General features: G+C 37.3%; 1 protein-coding gene across 1 annotated transcript in view; it reads right to left on the bottom strand.

Moving 5' to 3' along the window:
- The window catches only part of BRWD3 (bromodomain and WD repeat domain containing 3), a 132085-nt gene that overhangs the window by 9249 nt on the left and 98772 nt on the right, over nucleotides 1-24064 (bottom strand). The window contains exons 34-40 of the mRNA XM_016205128.2: nucleotides 11161-11217; nucleotides 9863-10003; nucleotides 5782-5856; nucleotides 4093-4245; nucleotides 2594-2757; nucleotides 2144-2241; nucleotides 1420-1578 (exon numbers count right to left, since the gene is read on the bottom strand). Of these exons, the coding sequence (XP_016060614.1) occupies nucleotides 1420-1578; nucleotides 2144-2241; nucleotides 2594-2757; nucleotides 4093-4245; nucleotides 5782-5856; nucleotides 9863-10003; nucleotides 11161-11217 (847 nt within the window). The remainder of the gene's footprint in view (nucleotides 1-1419; nucleotides 1579-2143; nucleotides 2242-2593; nucleotides 2758-4092; nucleotides 4246-5781; nucleotides 5857-9862; nucleotides 10004-11160; nucleotides 11218-24064) is intronic.

The raw sequence follows: 24064 nt of genomic DNA, 5'->3' as shown, positions 1-24064 counted from the left end.
GAAAGGGGCTTCGGTGTTCACCGAGTCCACCCCTTGAGTGTGTCACTTGTGAACATGGTAGGGTTGTAATCTGGTGTGGTCTGAAGCTGACTACTAGGTGCACTGGCTCAAAAGCTATCATTTAGAATTGAAGGTCAGATAAAGAGCTTCACAGACAAGAAAAAGCCAAAGGAGTTCACCACCAGACCAGTATTACATGAAATATTGAAGGATCTTCTTTAAGAAGAAGCTAATCAAAATAAACTGACAAACAAAATAGGCCCAGAGACATTGAAGCATGCAACAGACTGTATTTCAGAGGGAAGTGGGCGGGGGGGGGAGGGGGAGTTGAACTTATATGCACATATGCATAACTCAGGGACACAGACGACAGTGAGATGAAGGCCTGGGGAGGGGGCAGAGGGGTTCAATGGAGGGATAAAAGGGGACATCTGTAATACTTTCAACAACAAAGATAAATTAAAAGAAGAATTTGGAGCTAAGCCTCCCTAAAAAGAAAATTTATATAAAATAAATATATAAACTCTAATATATTTATAAAAACATAGTAAATATTCTTCACAAACTTCAAATAGACAGACACATGAGAAGTTTCTTTGAACATGTTCAAGATCCATAACATAGGGCTCAGTATAAGAAGAAAGTCTACATAACAATAATCTTCAAGTATTTATAAATGATGTCCCCTGACATGGTGCAAAAGAAAAAAAATGCACTTGATAATGAATTATTAGATCAGTGATTTCTTTTTAATCAGTGCAAATTCCTCTACAAATAAAAGTGATATGGAAGCTCATTACGTGAAAAATAGTAAGTTGCTCTGGTTGAATGATGAAGGCTATTCTGAGAATTCCTGAAGTAGCTCTGTGGATTACTGAGAAATAGGCAAAACAGTCTGAAAACCATTGAATTATTGAGACAACAGGCCCCGAGGGAAGTTATATGTGACTAGAAAACCAGAAGGTGGTAGATGTAGGTGTTCACTAAAAGAAGGCTCATTTGTCAAACAAAACCCTTTTTAAAAAATTGGGGTAGGCTTTTTAAAAATGAGCCCTATTTAAAGATAATTTTGGAATTTTTTTGACATTTTTATTAATACGGTTTAATATATGAATAATCCTAAATGTATTTAATAGTCTGGTTTTTATGTGCTTGGGGAAAGAGCTCTTCATTTAATTGTTCCTCCCTATTCATTTTACATTTTATTTTAAAAGACTAAATAAAATGTTTGGATGGAAATCTATTAATAGCCTTTTCCTAGTTGTAGATATGAAACCCTGCCTGAGTCAAATTTGACAATATTAAAATACTCATAAGGATATGATAATTTTTACAACCTAAATACACTAGCTTTTAAATAATTCATCTGCCATTATAAAGTACCAAAGAAAAAATACCATGTCCATATTTATTTCCTACCTTGTTTAATTGGCAAAACTCGATTCCGAAATGATTTGGCTTTCCCTGGGTCATGGCTATTTCCACTTCGGCTATACCCACTGAAGCTTGATGAAGAAAATGGTCCATCCACCTCATCATCCAGTAAATATAGTGAAAGCCCTTCAGCAGCATCTGAAACTTACATTTAAAAAGGTTGTAATGTTAACATAATTACCATGTTTTCAGTAAAGTTATTAAACAGGTTGTTTTTAAAACTATATCTTACTCAGTTATTCTACTCTAACATCAAAATTGTGCATTGGTTGAAGGAAATATGAATATTTTGAGAACAAATGTTTTATGACATCATTAAGCTTTCAAGGATGGAATGTCAGAAAAACTTGTTCAAGGGAAACACTCCCACACATAATGAATCCTCGATTCTTACATTGGCAAATATATTGTAGACAGTACTCTAAGATATAATAGATGTTAAAATCATAAAATTACAGACTTTTAAAACTAAGAAACTTTAAAATTCATCTAGTCTTTACACCTTCATTTAAAATTTGAAGACACTACTTAATCTATGGCCTAATGTCTAACCTAGGACCCCACAGCTAGGGAAAAAAATTTGGAATAAAACACAACTTTTCCACATCGAAATCCATTGCTCTTTGTACTATAAACCATGCTTATTCTATATCCTTAATATCAGTATTAAACTGAAATATACAACACCAAACAGAAAAGACATATTTACCAGGAGACGAGAATGGAGAGCTGGTCCTTGCATAAGACACTGAGGTATTCTGGTCATTTTTAGGCTGCAACTTCATTTGTTTCTGTTTCCCTTTTGGACTACAAGTAAAAATATGAAACAATGAAAAATTTTTCTCTTAGCATCATATTATAATAGACAGTACAATATAAAATGCTTAGGTGGCCAAAAAAGAAATGACCAATAATTTGAGCGAAATATTTCAAATTGGTAACATAACAAAGTTAAATTTAAAGCATTAAAATAAAAAGTTTTTGGTATAACAAAAGCCACATGAACGATGCTTTGGGTTACCACCTCCATCTTTACACAGTTGCAAGATTTCTTAAAGAAAAAAAATCTCTTGGGATCCCCTCAAACTATTCAATAAACTTTAAGAAATGAGGTCATATACATAAAACGCTTTGAAAACATAAAATCAATGTAATATACCTAGGAGCTCTGCTACTTGATAATGAACTGCTGCTGCTTCTCAGACGTTTTCTGTACCGTGGCCTTCTCCTCTTCTGACTCTGGATTGCTGACTTATATTCAGAGATGATATTTTTAATATGACTTTCAAATAAGGCAGATAACCTCAGTGTCATGCTATAGATCTGAAAAAGTAGAAATTAGTCTTGTTTTAGCAACTACTTTACTTATATAAAAAATAAAAGGCATAAACATGCCTGGACCATTATCAACATCGTCCTTTCATGCAAAATATATGTGCTATTTCGTACACTTGAAAAATTATTCCTGAAGAATTAAAAACAAGATACCATTTTTAACCAAAAATTAATAAAGGTTTTTAAAAGATAATATCCATTGTTGGGAAGGGTAGAAAGAAAATGTTTCTACACATTGCCAGTGGGTTATTTTAACTGGAACAATTCTAAAAGACAATTTGTAATAGGTATCAAAAATCTCAAAAATATACACATCCTTAGGCTAATAATTTAACTTCTGGGAATTTATTCTAACAAAATATCAGAGAATTGCACACACAAAATAATTATGTTCAAGCATGTTAAATATGTTAGCCACAGCTTTATTCATGTAAAGTGTAAAACTAGGAACAACCTAAATCTCTAGTAGTCAGACACTTGTGAAATAACATAAAACCACCACACAATATAATACTATGGAGACATTAAAACTTATGTTTTCAAAGAGTAATAATGACATGGGAAAAGGCTCATAAAATATGTTTTAAAAAGGTTTCAAAGTATAAAATCTGTTTAAAGAATATATAAACACATGCAAGTATAAGCATAGGAAAGAAATCAAATGTGAAAAAATTATGCCTGTAGAAATTGGTGAAAATTCATTTTATAAGAGTTGAAAGTGGGCAAGTTATATACTTATTGTGCAACTTATTTAAAAGTTAATCATATATCAGTGATTATAAAACACAAAAATTATTATTAGTACTTTTTTGTTCTCAACATATTTAAGTTCTGACAACACATAGAGAAAGTACTAAATGTATTAATAAACAGTTGTAACTTCCCAATATGGTTCACTATTTGTTATAATAGAGAGAACATAAATATTCAGAGCTAATCCAAACACTTTATAAAAATTAATACTGTTAACCACTTTTATTTATAAAATTATTTATTGGACATATTAAAGGGTACTTAAATTACTAGCTCTCCACCCCTTGACCTTCCTCTGGCAGATAGAAAATATTAATAAAGAGCAAAGATGAGGCAGGTAGGAGAAAGAAAGAGGTGCTTAATTCCAGAATGACTCTGCTAAATGTGTCTTTATGCATGCCTAATGCCTAATAAACTGTCAGAGAAATACTGAGAACCAAACTTCAGTGGCAATGTCAAAATTGTGTATACTTTTTTTAAGCAATTTTAAAATTGGTAAAAGAAAAAGCTGTCTGCTATATATAACTAAATGCTTAGAGGATTAATCCACCTAATGTAGGTTTGACATACCCTTGATTTTTTGTTAGAGGTATAAGCTTTGGAGTTGCTGAATATCTGGCGAACATCCTTATAAAATTCCAGAGGACTACCATAGTTTCCTGCTTCCAAAGTTTCTTTCACAGTACTGAAGTCCATAGGAGTGTCTATAACACCTTGATAATCCTACAAAGAAGAATGTGTTATTAAATTCATAGGATGAGTAACAATACTACATAATACAATGGGACTGAGATTTGCATCACCAAGTCACCATTAAATAAACAGACTGCTTTTCAACCTAACTGCCTCCCTTCAACCAGTATACATTTTTAAAAAATGTTTTATTGATTTTTTTTTAGAGAAAGAGGAAGGGAGAGGGAGAGATAGAAATATTGACATCAACAGCAATTGGCTACCTCCTGCACGCCCCCCGCTGGGGATTGAGCCCGTAACCTAGCATGTGCTCTGATGGGAATCAAACCAGGGCCTCCTGGTGCCTAGGTCAATGCTTTTAACAGAACTCTTTTGTTGGCTCAGAAAAACAGTAGGGGGGTATGGGAGGGCCTTAGCCATCACCCTGCAATCCATAACCATGACTATCTCAAGAACCAGAAAAGAAAATCCATACCCACTGGCTTCATCCCCAGAGTCCATAATATGAAATTTCATTTCTTCCTTAAAGGCTGAAGTAACCCCAATTCCCTGGCAAACTGCTCAATGGAAGTAGATGATGGAATAATTCACATATAATTAAATAGTTCCATGTCACAAATTAACTACATATTTCCAAGACATTCCTGGCTATGAGAGCATTCTACCTAAGGTGTCATTAGTTGAAGGTCAAAGTCAAATTGGCCATGTCTGTGTCTTTCTCCTATCATTTTGATTTCGATAAATGTGATACTTTTGCTTCATCTAAGGTCTTTATTTTCATATTCAGAATTAGTTTGATTTTGATTAGAGGAGGGAGAAAATTTTATTTTCTTTCAAGACCAGTTAAGATATTTCTAGGGTTATCCTATAGAAGTACATCTGAAATGTATATATACCTATATATACCACAACCATTAATAAATGAACATATTTTGGAGTAAAAGCCATTGTCGGTATTAGATCCCTCATCTTATTTAGAAACATTAAGAATTAAAATCACCACATTTCTCTCAAAGGAGTAGCCAAAGAACCAGAAGAAGGGGAAGAGGAAGAAAATAAAAAGGGAAAAATATTTTTCAAAGTATGAGAAACCACAATTGTTCTTAATGTCTTTTTAAAAATTTTTGCTTAAATCATAAAAATCAAAAGTAAATTCCAACACAGCATGGCTTACGGATATAAATATTTTCATAAATAAAAATGTTGGAACTCTGTGCAGTATGATGAATCCCAATGGGAATAATAAGCTGCAAAACAGACATAATTAGATTGTGTAATTGATGTTTTCTACTACGCTACAGTAGCGTTAGATCTATAGAAACAAACATCTGTCATCTATACAGATGGTACACTGAGCTGATTTAAAACAACTCATGAGAACATGAGCTGATTTAAAAAACAAAAAATAAATGACCAAAAAAAATCAAAGTTTAGTAAAAAGGGAGTGAGCAGAGTTAGAAAACAACTTGGTAAATTATAAAGTTTCATTTACAGTATGGAGATTTTAAACAGTAAAACAATGTAAAAATAACCAGTAGATGTCTTTTAAGAGACTACTAGGCCTACCTCAGAAAGAGATGTATCTTGTTGTCTTTCCAGAACAAATGATCCTGAGGGTTCTCCCTCTTGCTCTTGATGGCCCTATTAGGGTAAAGAAGATATATTGTGTTTCTAGGCCATCACAACAAAATATCAAGAATTGAAATACAATTATTATTATTATTATTTTTAAAAATATATCTTTATTGATTTCAGAGACAGGAAGGGAGAGGGAGAGAGAGAGAGAGAAACATCAATGATGAGAGAGAGTCATTGATCGCCTGCCTCCTGCATGCCCTCTGCTGAGGATCGAGCCCGCAAACTGGGCATGTGCCCTGACCCAGAATTGAACCACAATCTCCTGGATCATAGGTCAATGCTCAACCACTGAGCCATGCCGGTTGGGCGTAATACAATTATTATTTAAGGTTCAAAGATCCATAAATAGGAAGAATGTTTTTACTAATTGTACTTTAAGATAAAGGAATTCTACATTCATCATTCTCTTCTGCTATGAAAACACAAGACTAATTTATTCTACCATAACTCCCTACAAATGAACAAACAAGCATTGTTAAACATAATCTTATTTATTATTGGAATAAATTTTTCCAACTTAAACCTGTGTATGTAGAGAATATTGATATTTACTAATTTCAAAGGATGATCTGATGTATTTCTGAAATACTGCTATAATTATTCTCTGAATAAGTTAAAACAGATTTGCTATTAATACTAAAAGGTTACTCAATATATAAATAGATAACACTATTAGAAAATAAATCCTACAATTGAAGTTCTCATGTTTGTATCTTTGCTGAAAAGTAATATGGTATGTTGGTTACTCTAAGTGATCATACTGGATAACATATTTAAATTATTAACATAAACTAAACATAAATTAACAAAAATTATTAACATTTAAGGCTGACACGTTACCAAGGGTCTACAGTGTGTAGAAGTGTATCAGAAGTTAGTAAAACATATTAAACAAATATCTAAAATAAAAGCAGGAAGATATTATGAAGATATTTATTTTTTATTTTTTAATTAAGTTTGTTGGAGTGACATTTTTCTAATTATATAGGTGTCAAGTATACCACTCTATACTACATCATGAGCAAAGATATTTAGATTCAAATTGGATTTACAAATGTATTATTTACATATAAAGTACATGACAGGCATTTCAAAAAGTCATGACTAATTACACTACCCGCTTTCACAATTCAAAGATACAGAAACAGGCTTCTGGTGAAGATGGTGGCATAGATATATGCGGTACTGGCTGCCTCCCACAACCCCCATCAAAATTACAACTAAAATACAGAACCATCAGTCAGAATTGCTTGACATCTAGCTGAACCCAAGTCCTACAACTAGGGAAATAAAAAGAAGCACATCGAGACGGGTAGGTGTGTTTCCACACAAACATGGGGCAGTTTAAAATAGGGAGGGACATCTTTTGATTTTTTTAAAAATATATTTTTATTGATTTCAGAAAGAGGAAGGGAGAGGGAGAAATAGAGAGAAACATCAATGATGAGAGAGAGTCATTAATCGGCTGCCTTCTGCAAGCCTCCCACTGGAGATCAAGCCCACAACCCGGGCATGTGCCCTGACTGGGAATCAAACTGGGATCTCTTAGATCATAGGTCAATGCTCAACCACTGGGACATACCAGCCACGCTTGGGAGGAATATCTTGACTGTAGAGGTTTCCTGGAGGAGCAAGGGGTCCCAGTACCAGGAAACAAAGTCCCCACTTCTGGCTATGAAAAACAGCTGAGATTGTGGCTGAGTGGCACAGGGACTGCTGGCCCCAGGCAATTCCACTTAAAGGGCCCACTCACGGATTTACTTTGACTCACCTCTCTGAGCTCCAGAGCCTGAGGCAACAGCTTGAAAGGAACTTGGGACATTTGGGAGGAACGAACTTGCCTGGAATCAGGGATAGAGCTAGAGGGGCAGCTTTCTTCCAGACAGAAGTGCTAGTAGAGGCCACCGTTCCTTTGATGAGCTCGCCCCCAACAGAGCTGGCAGGCAGGTACCATATCTGAATCTTCACCAACGTGGCTCACACTTTTCACCCACCCTGGTGATTCCCACAGACCCCACCCCTCCCTACTTGCAGGCTTATTCAAGCCATTTCCAGTGGCTTTTCTATGCAAGTGATGTCTCTTGTCTCAGGCTTAGGACTTTCCTAAAACCTCTCAAAAAAGTAGCAGCTGGCCCCAAAGTGCCCCACATTTCTCAGTAAGTGGCCCCAGGCGTGGCATTAGCAGCAGCCTGCATTGGTTCTTAGCTTGCCTCTCCTGGGCATCTCCAAGCCCAACATAAGTAGCAGCCATCTAGACTGCTGTGTATCTCAGGCTGGGTAGCTCTGGGCAGGGCACAGGCAGAGGCTGACTTTGTACCTCCCAGGCGGCCCCAGAGACAGTGAACCCAGTGGTCAGCTTCAGACCACACCAGATTACAAGCCTACCACATCCATGAGTGGCACACTCAAGGGGAAGACTTGGTGAACACCAAAGCCCCACTGATGTAAATCCTGCTCCATAGGGGGTCTCCAGCACAGCAGCTCTTTGGCTGGAGCTGCAGTTGGTCCTCACAGCTGATTGGCCTGGGGGTCAATTCCTCCCAGTGACGCCAACAGCAATCAAGGCTCAACTACAACAGGAAAGCGCACACAGTCCACACAGGGGAGCACCTAGAATGCCCAGCTCAGGTGACTGAGGAGACTGAGCCACTGGGCCCTATGGGACACCCACTACACAAGGCTACTCTACTAATTCCTGGAGAAATAGCAGCTCTACCTAGTACACAGAAACAATCACAGGGTAGCAGCCAAAATGCAGAGACAGAGAAATATTTCACAAATGAAAGAACTGAAGAAATCTCCAGAAAAAGAACTAAATGAAATGGAAGCAAGCAAACTACTAGATACAGAGTTCAAAACAATGGTTCTAAGGATGCTCAAGGAACTTAATGAAAATTTCAAGGAACTTACTTAGAATTCTAGGTAATTAGTGAGAACATCAATGACATAAAAAAGGTCCAGTCAGAAATGAAGGCTACAGTAACTGAAATGAAGAATAATACAGGAAATCAACAGTAGAATAGAGGATGCCAAGAATCAAATTAGTGATTTGGGATATGAGGAAGCAAAAAATACCCAGTCAGAAAAAAGAATACAAAAATATGAAGTTAGTGTAAGGAACCTCTGGGACAATTTCAAGCATACCCACATTCAAATAATGGGGGTGCTGGAAGAAGAGAGGAAGCAAGATATTGAAAACCTATTTGAGAAAATAATGACAGAAAACTCCCCCTACCTTGTGAAATAAATTGACTTACAAGTCCAAGAAGCACAGAGTCCCAAACAAGATGAACCCAGAGGCCCACACGAAGACACATGATAGTTAAAATGCCAAAGGTAAAAGGCAAAAAGAGAATCTTAAAGTAGCAAGAGAAAAGCAGTTAGTTACCTACAAGGGAGAGCCCATACGACTGTCCACTCATTTCTCACCAGAAACTTTGTAGGCCAGAAGGGAGTGGCAAGAAATATTCAAAGTGATGAAAAGCAAAGACCTTCAACCAAGATTACTCTACCCAGCAAGGCTATCATTTAGAACTGAAGGTCAGATAAAGAGCTTACAGACAAGAAATAACTAAAGGAGTTCATCACCACCAAACCAGTATTTCATGAAATGTTGAAGGGTCTTCTTTAAGAAGAAGCTAATGAACAAAATAAACTGACGAACAAAACAGACCCAGAGACACAGAAGCATGCAACAGACTGATGTGTTTCAGAGGTTGGGGGGGACAGATTAACCAAAGAAGTTATATGCAGAACCCATGGACAAAGACAATAGTGTGGTGAAGGCCTGGGGAGGGGGCTGGAGTGGGGTGGAGGAGGTGAATGGGGGGGAAAAGTTGGGTATCTGTAATACTTTCAACAATAAAGATAAATTAAAAACAAAACAAAGACACACAAACAAGGAAGGAAGTAGAAGGAAGAAAAGGAAGGAAGAAAGAGGCTCTTAACTAGACTTTAGCAGACATGGGAAATTACATATTGGCAATTATTTAAACAACTGTATGCTTACTGGGTAAGAAAGATGATCAGCTGGCTGTCGAAATGGCTCTGAGTCTTCACGTTCATAAATGAGGCTCAACAGTTCTTTGCACTGTTTTTTCCAAGCATCAGGGTTACACTTTAACGACTGTCTTCGGCCTCGGCATTTGACCTGTAGATTTTAAAAGAATTATATCTAAAAGCTCTTTCCTTCACTCTTTATTGATTTTCTCCTGTTTTTCTAATGTTAATATATTAATGTAAGATATAGTATTTGCTATTTAAAATTTTCTTAATTGAAGTTCTCATGGGTATATCTTTGGTGGAAAGTAAGTCTAAGTTTAGAGTAGACATCATTCTCCCTGGAAAAAATATAAAAAATAAAAACTAAATATATTTGTGAAAATAGCAAGAATTCTATTATTATGAATTTTCATTTTAAGAAAATCTAAACCTCAAATAAACACACGGAACAAATTATTTTTCTTCCACAAGGCTAAAATAATTAATGCCTTAATATTTGCTGTTAGTTAAGTATACTTGACTACGGCACCATAATCCCATAATCTTCTCAAAGTAACATTTGAATTACATATATATGTAAATCATTTATGGTCATGATAAATGCTGGCCTTTACCATTTGATGGCTTTTTCATTTGATCTCTTTCAAAGGAAATTTTCCCCTCATATAGAACAACTATTTATCTAATTATTACAGAGAGAAAGTGTGTAGTACAGAGTTAACATAATAGACCTAAGGCTGTTACCTTTAGTATGGCCTGCTTACAAGTTTGGCCCATGACTGGCATCTGGGAACTTGGCACTTGAACTGTTTCCAATATAATAAATGTGGTCTGCTCTATATACATTGTTTGTACAAACAATGTTATCTGTGTTGAACACCTGGTTTCTCATACTTTTCCTGTGCTTTCCTGGTTTCTGGGATTCTGGAATCTTGGCATGTGCTAGTCAGATGTTGTCTACACAACTAGCTCTCAGTAAATTATTTAGGGACTGACTCTCTAATCACATACATGTTGCTACATCTTCACTGCTTGGGGAAGAGTGTGCTCTGTGTGGCCCATCAAAGGAAGGAGAGAGCATAAAAAACCCTACACATGGATTTTTTCAGACTTTGCCTATGTCTTTTCCCCTGTGATCCAGCTATGTATCCCTACGGAATCACTGCAATAAAATTCAGCAAAGAGTAACAACTATATATACTGAGTACTTTGAGTCTTTCTGGAAACTTTTCAAACATATGGAGTTGCTCTTAGGGATCCCTCACATAAGAAGCCTGAAATTTTTCTTATCATTTATTCACTCACCCTTCTTCCAGATGAAGTACCAGGGCCGTCTGAATCTAAATCAACCATTTCTGTATCCTAAAATTAAAAAAGGGAAGAGAGGTAGATGTTAAGTTACATTTAAAGTCTTATAAATTAGATGAACACTTACAAAGAAATGATAAATACAACCACAATTAACTCCCTCATTGAAGCAGGCAACAGAACAAAGGTTGAAGGAACACTGACTCCAAATACTGGCTATGTGCTATATACAAGCTGGAAAATATACCAGAAGAGTAAAAAGGGTTTTTTTTTAAATCAGAATAGGAAATAAGGGGAAAAGTATAGTGATTGGTATCTGAACTTGTACCTAAATGTTAGTATCTAAACAAAACTTACTCTATTATGACATGCTAAATTAATATACTATAACCATGAATTATTCATGATTGGTCTTCTGATGTTTCAAAAAATACATTTGTTTTCTACAGGGAAAATATGAATATGCATTAAAACCCAAGATTAGGTTAAGAATCCTTCTGAGGGGGTAATTTTTTAGTACACAGAGGCAAGGCCTGGTGATGGTAAAACACATAGGTAATGCTTAGGAGAAAATAAAAGTAGCTCATGAGCTATTGGTACCCTCATCTAATAAATAAAGTTGCTGAACTACATTTTACTTTAAGTTTCTATCATAACCCAAGGAGTGCCACTCTGAGGAAAGCAATATCTATTCATGAAAAAAAAACAACAGAAAAAAACTTAACAAAGTAGGTACAGAGGAGGAAATGAACCTAAAATAATAAAGGCTATATATGACAAACCCTCAGCTAACATCATGGTAAACAGTGAAAAGCTAAAAGCCTTTCCTCTAAAAGCAGAAACATGATAAGGATGACCACTCTAACAACTTTTATTTAACATAATACTAGAAGTCTTAGCTAGAGCAATTAAACCAGAAAAGTAAAAGGCATCCAAATCAGAAAGGAAAAAAATAAAACTGTCTCTATTAGAAGATGATATGAGATTACATATATAAACCCTAAAGACTATACCAAGAAACTATTAGAACTAAAATAAACAAAATCAGTAAAGTTGCAGATACAAAATTATACAAGTTGTGTTTCTAGACACTAACAGTGAAATTAAGATAACAATCCCATCTAAAATTTCATCAAAAATAATAAAATACCTAAAAATAAACTGAAACAAAGATCTCTACATTGAAAAGTATAAAACACTGATAAAAGAAATTGAAGAAGATGTTAGTAAATGGAAAGATACTTTGTGCTCATTTAATATAAGAAATAATATTGTTAAAATATCCATACTACCCAAAGCAATCTACAGATCTAATGCTATCCCTATCAAATTATGATGGCATTTTTCACAGAAATAGGAAAAAGAAAATTCACTTCTAAAATTTGTATGGAACCACCAAAAAAGACTCCAATAGCCAAAGAAATCTTGAGACAGAAAAACAAAGGTGCAGGCATCATACTTCCTGATTTCAAACTTTTTTACAAAGCTAGAGTAATCAAAACAGTATGGTATTGGCAAAAGAAAAATAAGACACATAGATCAATGAAATAGAACAGAGAGCACAGAAATAAGCCCATGCATATAGAGTGAATTAACTTACAACAAAGAAGAATATACAATGGGGATAGAATAATTTCTTCAATAAATGATGCTGAGAAAATGCAATATCCACATACAAAAAAATGAAACTGGACCCCTATCTTACACCATATGTAAAACTCAACTCAAAATAAATTAAAAACTTGGATGTAAGACATAAAACCACAAAACTCCAGAAAGCACAGGTGGTAAGCTCCTTAACAAAAGTCTTAGAAATTATTTTTAGTATTTGACAAAAATGGAAAGGCAGCTAAAGCAAAGTAAGCAAAAGGCAACAAAAACAAAAATAAACAAGTGGTACTACATCAAACTAAAAAGCTTTTCTACACAGGAAAAGAAAACATCAATAAAATGAAGAGATTCCAACATGGCTACAGAGTAGGTGGAAGCTACACTCATCTGCTCCCAGCATCAAAATGGATTTACATATAAATTGTAGAGAGATCAACCTGAATGACCAACTTAAGGCTAGCTGAACTGAAATATAATAACCAACAATTTACAGAAGAAACCTCATAGAGACTGGTAAGGGCAGAGATGCAGAAAGGGCTGGCCCCTGCAACCACGTGCAGTGGCTAAAAGCTGGACGGATATCATGGCTGCAAAACTCCCTCCCCCCAGGAGCATGGGGTCTCAACCCCATGCAGGGATTCCCAACTCAGAACAACCGAGACAGGAAGATGAGTCTGCATAGCATCTGGTGTTGAAAATCACTGGGGATTCAGTCCACCTGGGAGAGAGGGAGTATGCTAGAGACCCAGGAGCTGCCTTGCCAGGGTAGAGCACTCCTACTGTTATAGTACCAGCCTGGGAAATGCACTGCCTGTTCCTCCAACTGCTGGCGATGCCACTCGGTTGTGCTCTGATCCTGAAAAGGGGTCTGTTGGTTGTACCCAGCAAGGACCTTTGGGATGCTCTTCTTCTGGGGACTCTCTTGGCAGAGACTCAGACAGTGATTAAACTGTATAGCTTTGGAAAGGGGATAATTTCCCACCACCTCAAGGGCACAGCCAGCCACCCTCCACCTGTAGAATCATTGAGATTGCCAGACCACTCTGTGGCCCTGCCTGCTGAGTTCAGTTGCACAGGGGGATAAGAGTGTCACGCAGAGTTGGGATATTTGAGCATGTCTCCCAGGAATCATATGGGTTGTGTGGCTACATCATAAAGGGGCCACTCTTATAAACCCTGCAAGCTCAGGCCCTGCTATCCCGGGAAGAGGAAGAAATGCCAGAACCCCTCCTAAAGGCTATTTGGATCTGACCTCCCAAGTACCACTGCTCTGGCCCTGCTGAGTTCAGCTCCACGGGGGAAGAGAGGGCTGTTTGCACCTGGGATATTTGGAGTATATCTCCTTCAGAGACTATTGCCTGGGAACAGGATGGAGTGCTTGGCCCCATCCTGCAGGCTCAGCTGCCCTGCAGCACCAGTGGCTTTGACTGGTTGAGTTTGCTCTTCTAGAGGGGATGGCTGGATGCACCAAACCTGAACTTGCAGTGCGCTCCTCCTGGGGGAGCTAGAGTTGGAGACTCTGGCAGAGACTGCATGGTATTGCCCTGGAGTAGGGGCCACCTTCCCCTCATTATTGAGTGACTGACTGTGCAACCCCCAAGTAGGGGACCCACTAGCTCCATCCTCTGGACCTCGGTTGCCTGGCTTTACTGAGCTCATGAGCTGTAGAAGTGTCTGTGGGTTGCAGCCAGCCTTGGACCACTCTACAATCTTTCTTTGGAAGGCTCTGGAGGAAGACCAGGCAACCTCAGGGTGAGTCGGAGGAGCTGACAGGTAGAGAACAACATCAGGGCGTCTCAGACATTTTATTCATTTGCCTCCAGCTCTAAACTGGAGGAATCTGACCCTTTTACACAGATTTCCCCCTCCCACACACACCCAGTCTCAGTAGATGCAGTCACACACAGTGAATAGTGTAGTAGCTCCAGACAGGTAGCATAAAACGGTTACATACAATGAGGGACATCAACCTCTACCTGAACCCTGCCCAAGTGGACCTAGAACCAATAGGTGGTGGGCTTCAGACCACATTAGAGTTAGACCCAACTAGTAACAAGCAACACACCCAGAGGGGGAGTCTAACAGGCACCAGACCCTGCTGGGAACAACTTTGCCTCAAGGAACAGCCCCTGCACAGTGACTCGTACATAGTTATTGAGGTTTATCCTTAAAGTCAGCCTGCCTGAAGGGTAAGCTCCACCCACAAAAAGGCTAACAGCATTGAAAAGTCAACCAGAACAGGAGGGTGCACATAACCCAAAAGAAACATAACTGAAGCAAAGAGCCAAAATGATATGAAAGACTGTGCAATTCTGTCCAATAAGTCAACTATATCATAAAGCCATGATAACAAGTTTGGGGGTCATAACAGATCTACCTAATACATAATACACAGAGACAAAATGGGGAAGACAGAAAAATATCCCCCACATGAAAGAACAAGAGAAATTCCCAGAAAAAGAATTAAATGAAATGGAATCAACCAAGATACAGATGTAGAGATTAAACCAATGGTTATAAGGATGTTTAAGGACCGTAGGGGAAGAATGAATGATCTCAGTGAGAACTTAAAGAAATAGTAAACATTAAAAAGGACATAGAAACCATAAAAAAACAACAGTCAGAAAAAAGTAATAAAATATATGAAATAAAAAATAAACTAGTAGGAATCAACAGCAGGTTAGATGAAGCAGAGGACTGAGTCAGAAATGTGAAAGTCAAGGTAGCAAAAACCACACAAGCAGAGCAACAAAATGAAAGGATATTTTAAAAAATGAGGAAAACCTAAGGGACCTCTGGGACATCAAGTGTAACAACATTTGCATGATAGGGATCCAGAAGAAGAGAAAGAGTAAGAAATCTAGAGCTTGTTTGATGAAATAATAAGGGAAAACTTGCCTAATCTGGTGAAGGAAAAAGACACAGAAGGCCAGACAGCACAGAGTCCCATAAAGATGAACCTAAAGAATCAGTACATAACACAAAAGGGATCTATCCAACAAGAGGATATAACCCTTGGCTCAACCAGCGGGCTCAGTTGTTGAGCATCGACCCATGAACCAGGAGATTGCTGTTAGATTCAGGTCAGGGTACATGCCCAGGTTTTGGGCTCAAACCCCAGTAGAGGTCATGCAGGAGGCAGCCAATCAATGACTCTCTAATCCTTGTAACCACATAAGTACCCAACATAGGAGCACCTAAATATATAAAGAAAATCTTGGTGAACTTGAAAGGTGAAATCAACAGCAATACAGTCATAATAGGGGATTTTAACATCTCACTGACATCACTGGATAGATCTTCCAGACAAAAAATAAACAAGGCTACAGTGGCCTTAAATGACACTGGAGTGAATGGGTTTAACTGATATTTACAGAACATTTCAACCCAAAGCAGCAGAGTATACATTCTTCTCAAGTGCACATGGAACATTCTCAAAGATAGACCACATGGTAGGACACAAAATGATCTTAATAAATTCAAGAAGATTGAAATAATATCAAGCATCTTCTCTGACCACAATAAAAATACTGAAATACATTCAAACACATGATGGCTGAATAACATGTTAGTAAACAATGAATGAATGAGCAATGAGATCAAGGAAGAAATAAAAAATTACCTGGAAACAGAGAAAGATAAATATCACATAATCTCAATTATATGTGGAATCTATAGAACAAAATAAACTGATGAACAAAATAGATCCAGTGACAGAAGCACGGAACAGATGACAAATCTCAGAGGGTAGATGGGGGTAGGTGGGTAGAGGTGAGAGATTAACCAAAGAATTTACATGCATATATGCATAACCCATGGACACAGACAATAGTGTGGTGAAGGCCTTGGGCAGGGGGTGGGCTCAGGGTAGAAGGGGTCAATGGGGAAAAAAGGGGACAGCTGTTATACTTTCAACAATAAAGATAAATTTTTTAAAAAAAATGAACAGAAAAAAAAGTTACCTGGAAACAAATGAAAATAAACACAGCAAAAGCAGACCTGAGAGAAAAGTTTATAGTGTTACAGGCCTACCTCAGAAGAAAGAAAAAATCTCAAACAATCTAATCTTACACCTAAAAGAATTAGAAAAACAACAACAAACAAAGCCCAGAGAAAATAGAAGAAAATATAAAGATTAGAGTGGAAATAAATGACATAGAGACTAAAAACAAAACAAAAAACAATATAAAAAATGAATAAAAGAGGTGGTTCTTTAAAAAGATAAACATGATTGACAAATCTTTAATAAGACTCATCAGGAAAAAAAGAGACAGGAGTCAAATTAACAAAATCAGAAATGAAAGCGGAGATATAACAACTGACACCACAGAAATACAAAAAATTGTAAGAAAACACTGAACAAATATATGCCAACAAATGGGACAACCTGAGGGAAAATGGATAAATTTGCCCAGACATACAATCTTACAAAACTGAATTACGAAGAATAGAGAACCAGAATAGACAGATTATTACTAATGAAATTGAAGCAGTAATAAAAAACCCCCACAAAACTCACAGAAAACAAAACTCCTACACTGAAGGGCTTCAAAGCTGAATTTGACCCAACATTCAAAGAAGAACTAACATCTATACTTCTCAAACTATTCCAAAAAAAATCTGAAGAGGAAGGAAGATTTCTAAGCTCTTTTTACAAGATCCTAATACTAACACCAGATAAAGACATTACAAAGCAAGGAAATTATAGGACAATATCCCTGAAGATATACAGTACATACTGAAATACTCAACAAAATATTAGCAAACTGGATCAAGTAATACATTAAAAACAATATACACTGCCCGGCTGGCGTGGCTCAGTAGTTGAGCATCGACCTATGATCTAGGAGATCTTGATTCAATTCCTGGTTAGGGCACATGCCTGGGTTGCGGGCTAGATCCCCAGTGGGGGTCATCATGCAGGAAGCAGCTGATAATGACTCTCTCATCACTGATGTTTCTCCTCTCTCTCTCTCTCTCTCTCCTTTCCCGTCTCTGAAATCAATAAAGATATATTAAAGAGAAAAAAGATCATACACCATGATCAAGTGAAATTGATTCCAGGAAAGTAAAGTTGGAACAATATTCACAAAATCAATAAACGTGATATATCACATAAACAAAGTGAAAGACAAAAATCACATGATCATATCAATAGCAGCAGAAAAAGCATCTGATAAAATCCAGGCCTCTTTTCTGATAAAAACTCTCAGCAAAGTGGGAATAGAGGGATCATACCTCAACATAATAAAAGCTATATATGACAAACCCACAGACAACATCACAGTCAATGGGCAAAAACTAAAAGAGTTTCACTCAAGATCAGGGACAAGACAGGGATATCCATTTTCAGCACTCTTATTCAACATAGTACTCTAAGTACTAGCCACAGCAATGAGACAAGAAGAAACAAAAGGCATCCACATTGGAAAGGAGGAGTTAAAACTGTCATTATTTTGCAGATGACATATTTTTATAGAAAACACTAAAGACTCTGCTCAAAACACAACTAGATCTTTAACCAAGGGGTAAAAGACCTGAACTCGGTAAATTATAAGATACTGAAGAAAGAAACTGAGGAACATACAGATAAGTGGAATCATATACTGTGTTCATGGATAGGAAACGCTAACATCATTAAAATATCCACACTACCCAAAGCAACCTACAAAGTCAGTGCAATTCTTATTAAAATACCAATAGTACATCTCACATATACAGAAAAAAATTCCAAAAATTTATATGGAACAAAAAAAGACCTCAAATAGCCTCAGCAATCTTGACAAAGAACAAAATTCGAGGGATCACAATGCCTGATATCAAACTATACTACAAGGCCATAATAATGAAAACAGCCTGGAACTGACACAAGAACAGGCATATAGATCAATGGAACATAATAGCACAGAAATAAATCCACGTCTTTTTCGTCAAATAATATTTGACAAAGGAGGCAAGAGCATACAATGGGTTACACACGTAGTCTATTCAATAAATGGTGTTGGGAAAACTGGACAGATATACGCAAAAAAAAAATGAAGTTATACCACCAACTTACACCATACACAACAATAAACTCAAAACAGAAGACTTAAATGTAAGTAGCAAAACCATAAAAATCCATGAAGGAAACACAGGCAATAAAATCTCAGACATCTCTCATACCAAGTTTTGCCAGTATATCTCCTTGAGCTAGGGAAACAAAGGAAAAAATAAACCAATGGGACTACAGTAAAATGAAAAGCTTTTGCAAAGTAAAAGAAACCACCAACAAAAAGAAAACGGTACCCACTGAATGGGAGAACACATTTTCCAATGATACATCTGATAAGGGGTTAATTTCCAAAACATATATAGAACTTATACAACTCAACACCAGAAAGACAAACAATCCAATTAAAAATGGAAAAAGGACCTGAATAGACACTTCTCCAAAGACATACAGATGTCCAAGAGACTTATGAAAAAATGCTCAAGGTCACTAATCATCAGAGACGCAAATTAAAACCACAACGAGATATCACCTCACACCTGTCAGAGTGGCTATCATCAATAAATCAACAAAGAGCAAGTGCTGACGAGGATGTGGAGAAAAGGGAATCCTTGCACACTGTTGGCAGAAATGGAGACTGGTGCAGCCACTGTGGAAACACTATGGAGTTTCACGGATTGGGGCAAGGGGGGAAATGGGGGACATCTGTAATACTCTCAACAATAAAAAAAATTAAAAAATAGAACTGCCTTTTGACCCCAGAGATCCTACTTCTGGGAATATATCCAAAGAAATACGAAATAACAGTTCTAAAGAATATATGCACTCTTATGTCCATAGCAGCGTTACTTACAATAAATAATCTGAAAACAGCCCAAGTGCTCATCAGTAGATGAGTGGATAAAAGAGCAGTGGTATACCCTGCTAGGGGTGGCTCAGCAGTTGAGCACTGACCTAGAATCCAGGAGATCGGGGTTCGATTCCCGGTCGGGGCACATGCCCAGGTTGCAGGCTAGGCAGCCGATCAATGACTCTCTCATCATTGATGTTTCCATCTCTCTCTCTCTCCCCTTCCTTTCCTCTCTCTGAAATCAATAAAGATATGTTTAAAAAAGAAAAAGAAAAGAGCTGTGATACATTTACACAATGCAATGCTACTCAGCTATAAAAAAGAAGAAAATTTTACCCTCTGCGACAACATGGATAGACCTCGAGTTCATTATGCTAAGTGAAATGTCAATCAGAAAAAGACAAGTGCCATATGACCTCACTTATATGTGGAATCTAAATGAACACATACAGTGATAAACAAAATAGAAACAGTGATGGATATGTTGGACAGACAGACTGATGTCAGAGGGGAGGTGTGTTGGGGGGCTGTATGGAGGGTGGAGGGATTGAGCAAAAAAGCACATATAACACATAGATGCAAACAGTGTGGTGATGATCAAGAGGGAAAGGAGGGTGGGATAAGTGGAGGTGGACAAATGGGTGGGAAGAGGAATGAAGTGAGACTTTGTTTATGGCAACAGGCACATGATGAAGTGTGCAGATGATGTGTTATAGAGTGGTACATTTGAAACCTGTATGATGTGAACCAATGCCACCCCAAAAAATTCAATTAAAAATAATTTTTAAATAAATGAAAAGTCAATCTACTGAAAGGGAGAAAATATTAGCAAATCATATATCTGATAACTTGTTAATCTCCAAAATGTATTTTAAAAGCTCATACAACTCAATAGCAAAACAAAAACAAAAACAAAACCCAAACAATTCAATTTAAAAATGGGCAGGAGGACTTAACAGATATTTTTCCAAAGAAGACATCCAAATTATTACCAGGTTCATGAAAAGATGGTCAACCTCACTAATCATCAGGGAAATGCAAATCAAAACCACAATGAGGTATCACCTCATTCCTCTTAGAACGTCTAGCACAAAAGACATAAGAGATATCAAGTGTTCCAGAGGATGTAGAGAGGAGGAAACCCCTGTGTCCTGTTGGTGGAAATATAAATTAGTACAGCCATTATGGAAAACTGTACAGAGGAGCCTCAAAAATAAAAATAAAAAAGTACCCTATGATCTAGCAATCCCACTTCTGAGTATATATCTATAAAAGAAATGAAAACAGACTATCAAAGAGATAAAACTGCACTGCCATGTTCACTTCAGCATTATTCACACTAGTCAAGCTATGAAAACAATCTAAATGTATGTAAACAGATAAATGGATAAAGAAAGTGTGATTGGTATGTATATACACACACAATGAAGTATTACTTAGCCTTGAGAAAGAAGGTAATCTTGCCATTTGTGACAACATGAATGGACCTCCAGGGCATTATGCTAAGTAAAATAAGCCAGACAGAGAACAACAAATAGTACCAAGGGGAGGTAGTAGGGGAAATGGGGAGAGGTTGGTAAGAGGGTACAAACTTATAGCCATAAGATGAATAAGGTCTAAGAATCTAAAGATCTAAGAAAAAAAACCATGGTGACTATACTGATAACACTGTATCATATAATTAAAATTTGCTAAGAAAGTAAAACTTAAATGTTCTCATCAAAAAAGATAAAGTTGTTGAATTATACTCTACTTTTATTTTAACCCAAGTAGTGCTTGCTCTGAGACAAAATTTTTGCTACATGAAACCCTGAATCAAAATGCACTTACGTGAAAGGTCAGAGAAAATATCAGGCATAAGAATGATAAACTTGTCATTACTTTCAGGATAATACCTAATCCGCATATTTAAGTTTTTATTATGTAAATAACATTTAACTCCAATAATACAACATTTTATAGTGAGGCACACTTTCATTAAAGAGTAAAAAACTCACACAGCTGGCCTGCCTCTGCCTCTCTGCTTGCCCACCTCCGTGATGGGGTTGCATGGCTGGCCTGTTTCCCTGACAGCGGCACCTCCCTGATGGGGTGCCTACAGCCAGCCAGTCTGACTGCCTGCCTACCTTCTTGACAAGGACACACAGCCTCCTGCCTGCCTCCTTGATGGGGGTGCACACCTGACCTGCCTCCTTAATGGAGTGCACCCAGCCTGTCTGCCTGATGTGCCTCCTTTTAGTAGTGTGAGGCATGCATGCCTGGACCACCCCCTTGATGGGGCACTCCCAGTTTGCCTGCTGGCCTGCCTGCCTGCTGTACTGCCTTGATGTGGTGCACACGGCCTCCCTGCCTGCATGCCTTCTGTGCCTCCTTGACGTGTTACATGGCCTGCCTGCCTGCCAGCCTACTTGCCGTGCCTCCTTGACAAGACTTGCCAGGCCTGCCTGCCTACCTGGCTACAGCCTTGACGTAGTGCACCTGGCCCTGCCATCATGACCCAACACCTCCCAAACACATAGGCCTGTCATCAGGACCTAGCTGCTGAACCTGGTACCCTGGGACTAACAGAAATGAGGCCCTGTTCACACTGTGCAGCTTTGACCTGGTATTCCTGGACAAGGGGCAAAATAAAATGGAGACAAAGAAACAACACCCAAATGAAAGAAAAGAAGAAATAACCAGAAAAAGAAATAGATGAAATGGAGGCAAACAATTTATCAGATATAGAGTTCAAAATAATGGTTATAAGGATGCTCAAGCACATTAATGAGAACTTCCAAAGCCTGCATAAGAATCAATTGGAAATGAAGAATGACACAGCTGAAATAAAGAATACACTGAAAGGAATCAACAGTAGATTAGAAGCTGAGGACCAAATCAGTGAATTAGAAGACAGGATACAAAAACACCTAATCAGAGCAGCAATTAGGGAAAAAAAAAAAAAAAGAGGAAGAAAATTTAAGGGAACTTTGGAACAATATGAAACGTAACAATATCTGCATCATAGGGATGCCAGAGGGAGAAGAATCCAATAAAGGATTAGAGAAAGTGTTTAAAGAAATAATGACAGAACACTTCCTGAACCTGGTGAAGGAAAAGAGTAACTCAAGTTGAGGAAACACAGAGAGTCCCAATCAAATTGAACCCCAAAACACCTAAACCTAAACACATCATAATTAAAATGGCAAACATTAAAGATAAAGAAATAATCTTAAAAGCAGCAAGAAAGAGAGAATGTTACCTACAAGGGAGCACCCATTAGATTTGACAACTGATTTCTCAACAGAAATCCGTCAGGACAGAAGGGAGTGGCATGAAGTATTCAAAGTAATGAAAAATAACGGACTGAACCCAAGACTACTCTATCCAGCAAGGCTATCATTCAAAATAGAAGGTGAAATGAAGAGCTTCACAGATAAAAAAAAGGCTAAAGGAGTTTATTACTACCAAACCATCACTACAAGAAATGCTAAAGGGGCTGATATGAGAAGAAGAAAAAATGTAGAGAAAGAGAGGAACAGACAGAAAAAAAGAATGGCAATGAGTAAGTACCAATCAGTAATAACCTTAAATATAAATGGCTTAAATATTCCAATCAAAATACATATGGTAGCTGAACGGATAAGAAAACATGACCCATATATATGCTGTCTACAATAAAATGACCTCAGAACAAAGGACTCACACAGGATGATAGTAAAGGGATGGAAAAAAATTTTCCACGCAAATAGAAATGAAAAAACACACCAGGGATAGCAATACTCATATCTGACAAACTAGGCTTCAAAATGAAGATCATAACAGGAGACAATGAAGGTCATTGGATAATACTAAAGGAATCAATCCAACAAGAGGGTATAACCCTGGTAAACATATATGCACCCAATACAGGAGCACCCAAATATAAAAAAAACTTCTGGAGGACTATAAGATAGCAATACAGTAATAGTATGGGACTTTAACACCCCACTGACATCACTGGATAGATCTTCTAGACAAAAAATCAACATGGACACAGCAATGCTAAATGACACACTAGATCAGGTGGAATTAATTGACATTTACAGAACATTCCACCTCAAAGATACAGAACATACATTCTTTTCAAGTACACATGGGACATTCTCAAAGATAGACCACATGTTAGGACACAAAACAAGTCTCTACAAGTTTAAGAAGACTGAAATCACGTCAAGCATCTTCTCAGATCACAATGGCATGAAATTAGAAATCAACTACAATAAAAACAGTGAAAAACATTCAAACACATGGAGGCTAAATATGTCATTAAACAATGAATGGGTTACCAAAGAGATCAAGGAAGAAATCAAAAACTTCTTGGAAAAATATGAAAATGAACACACAACAACCCAAAAACTATGGGACAAAATGAAAGCAGTCCTGAGAGAAAAATTCATACCACTACGGGCCTATCTCAAAAAACAAGA

Source organism: Miniopterus natalensis, chromosome X (genome assembly GCF_054644295.1).
Source record: "Miniopterus natalensis isolate mMinNat1 chromosome X, mMinNat1.hap1, whole genome shotgun sequence".
Taxonomy (NCBI): Eukaryota; Metazoa; Chordata; class Mammalia; order Chiroptera; family Miniopteridae; genus Miniopterus; species Miniopterus natalensis.
The sequence above is the reverse complement of the archived record's forward strand: the minus strand, read 5'-3'. Positions and strand labels throughout refer to the sequence as shown.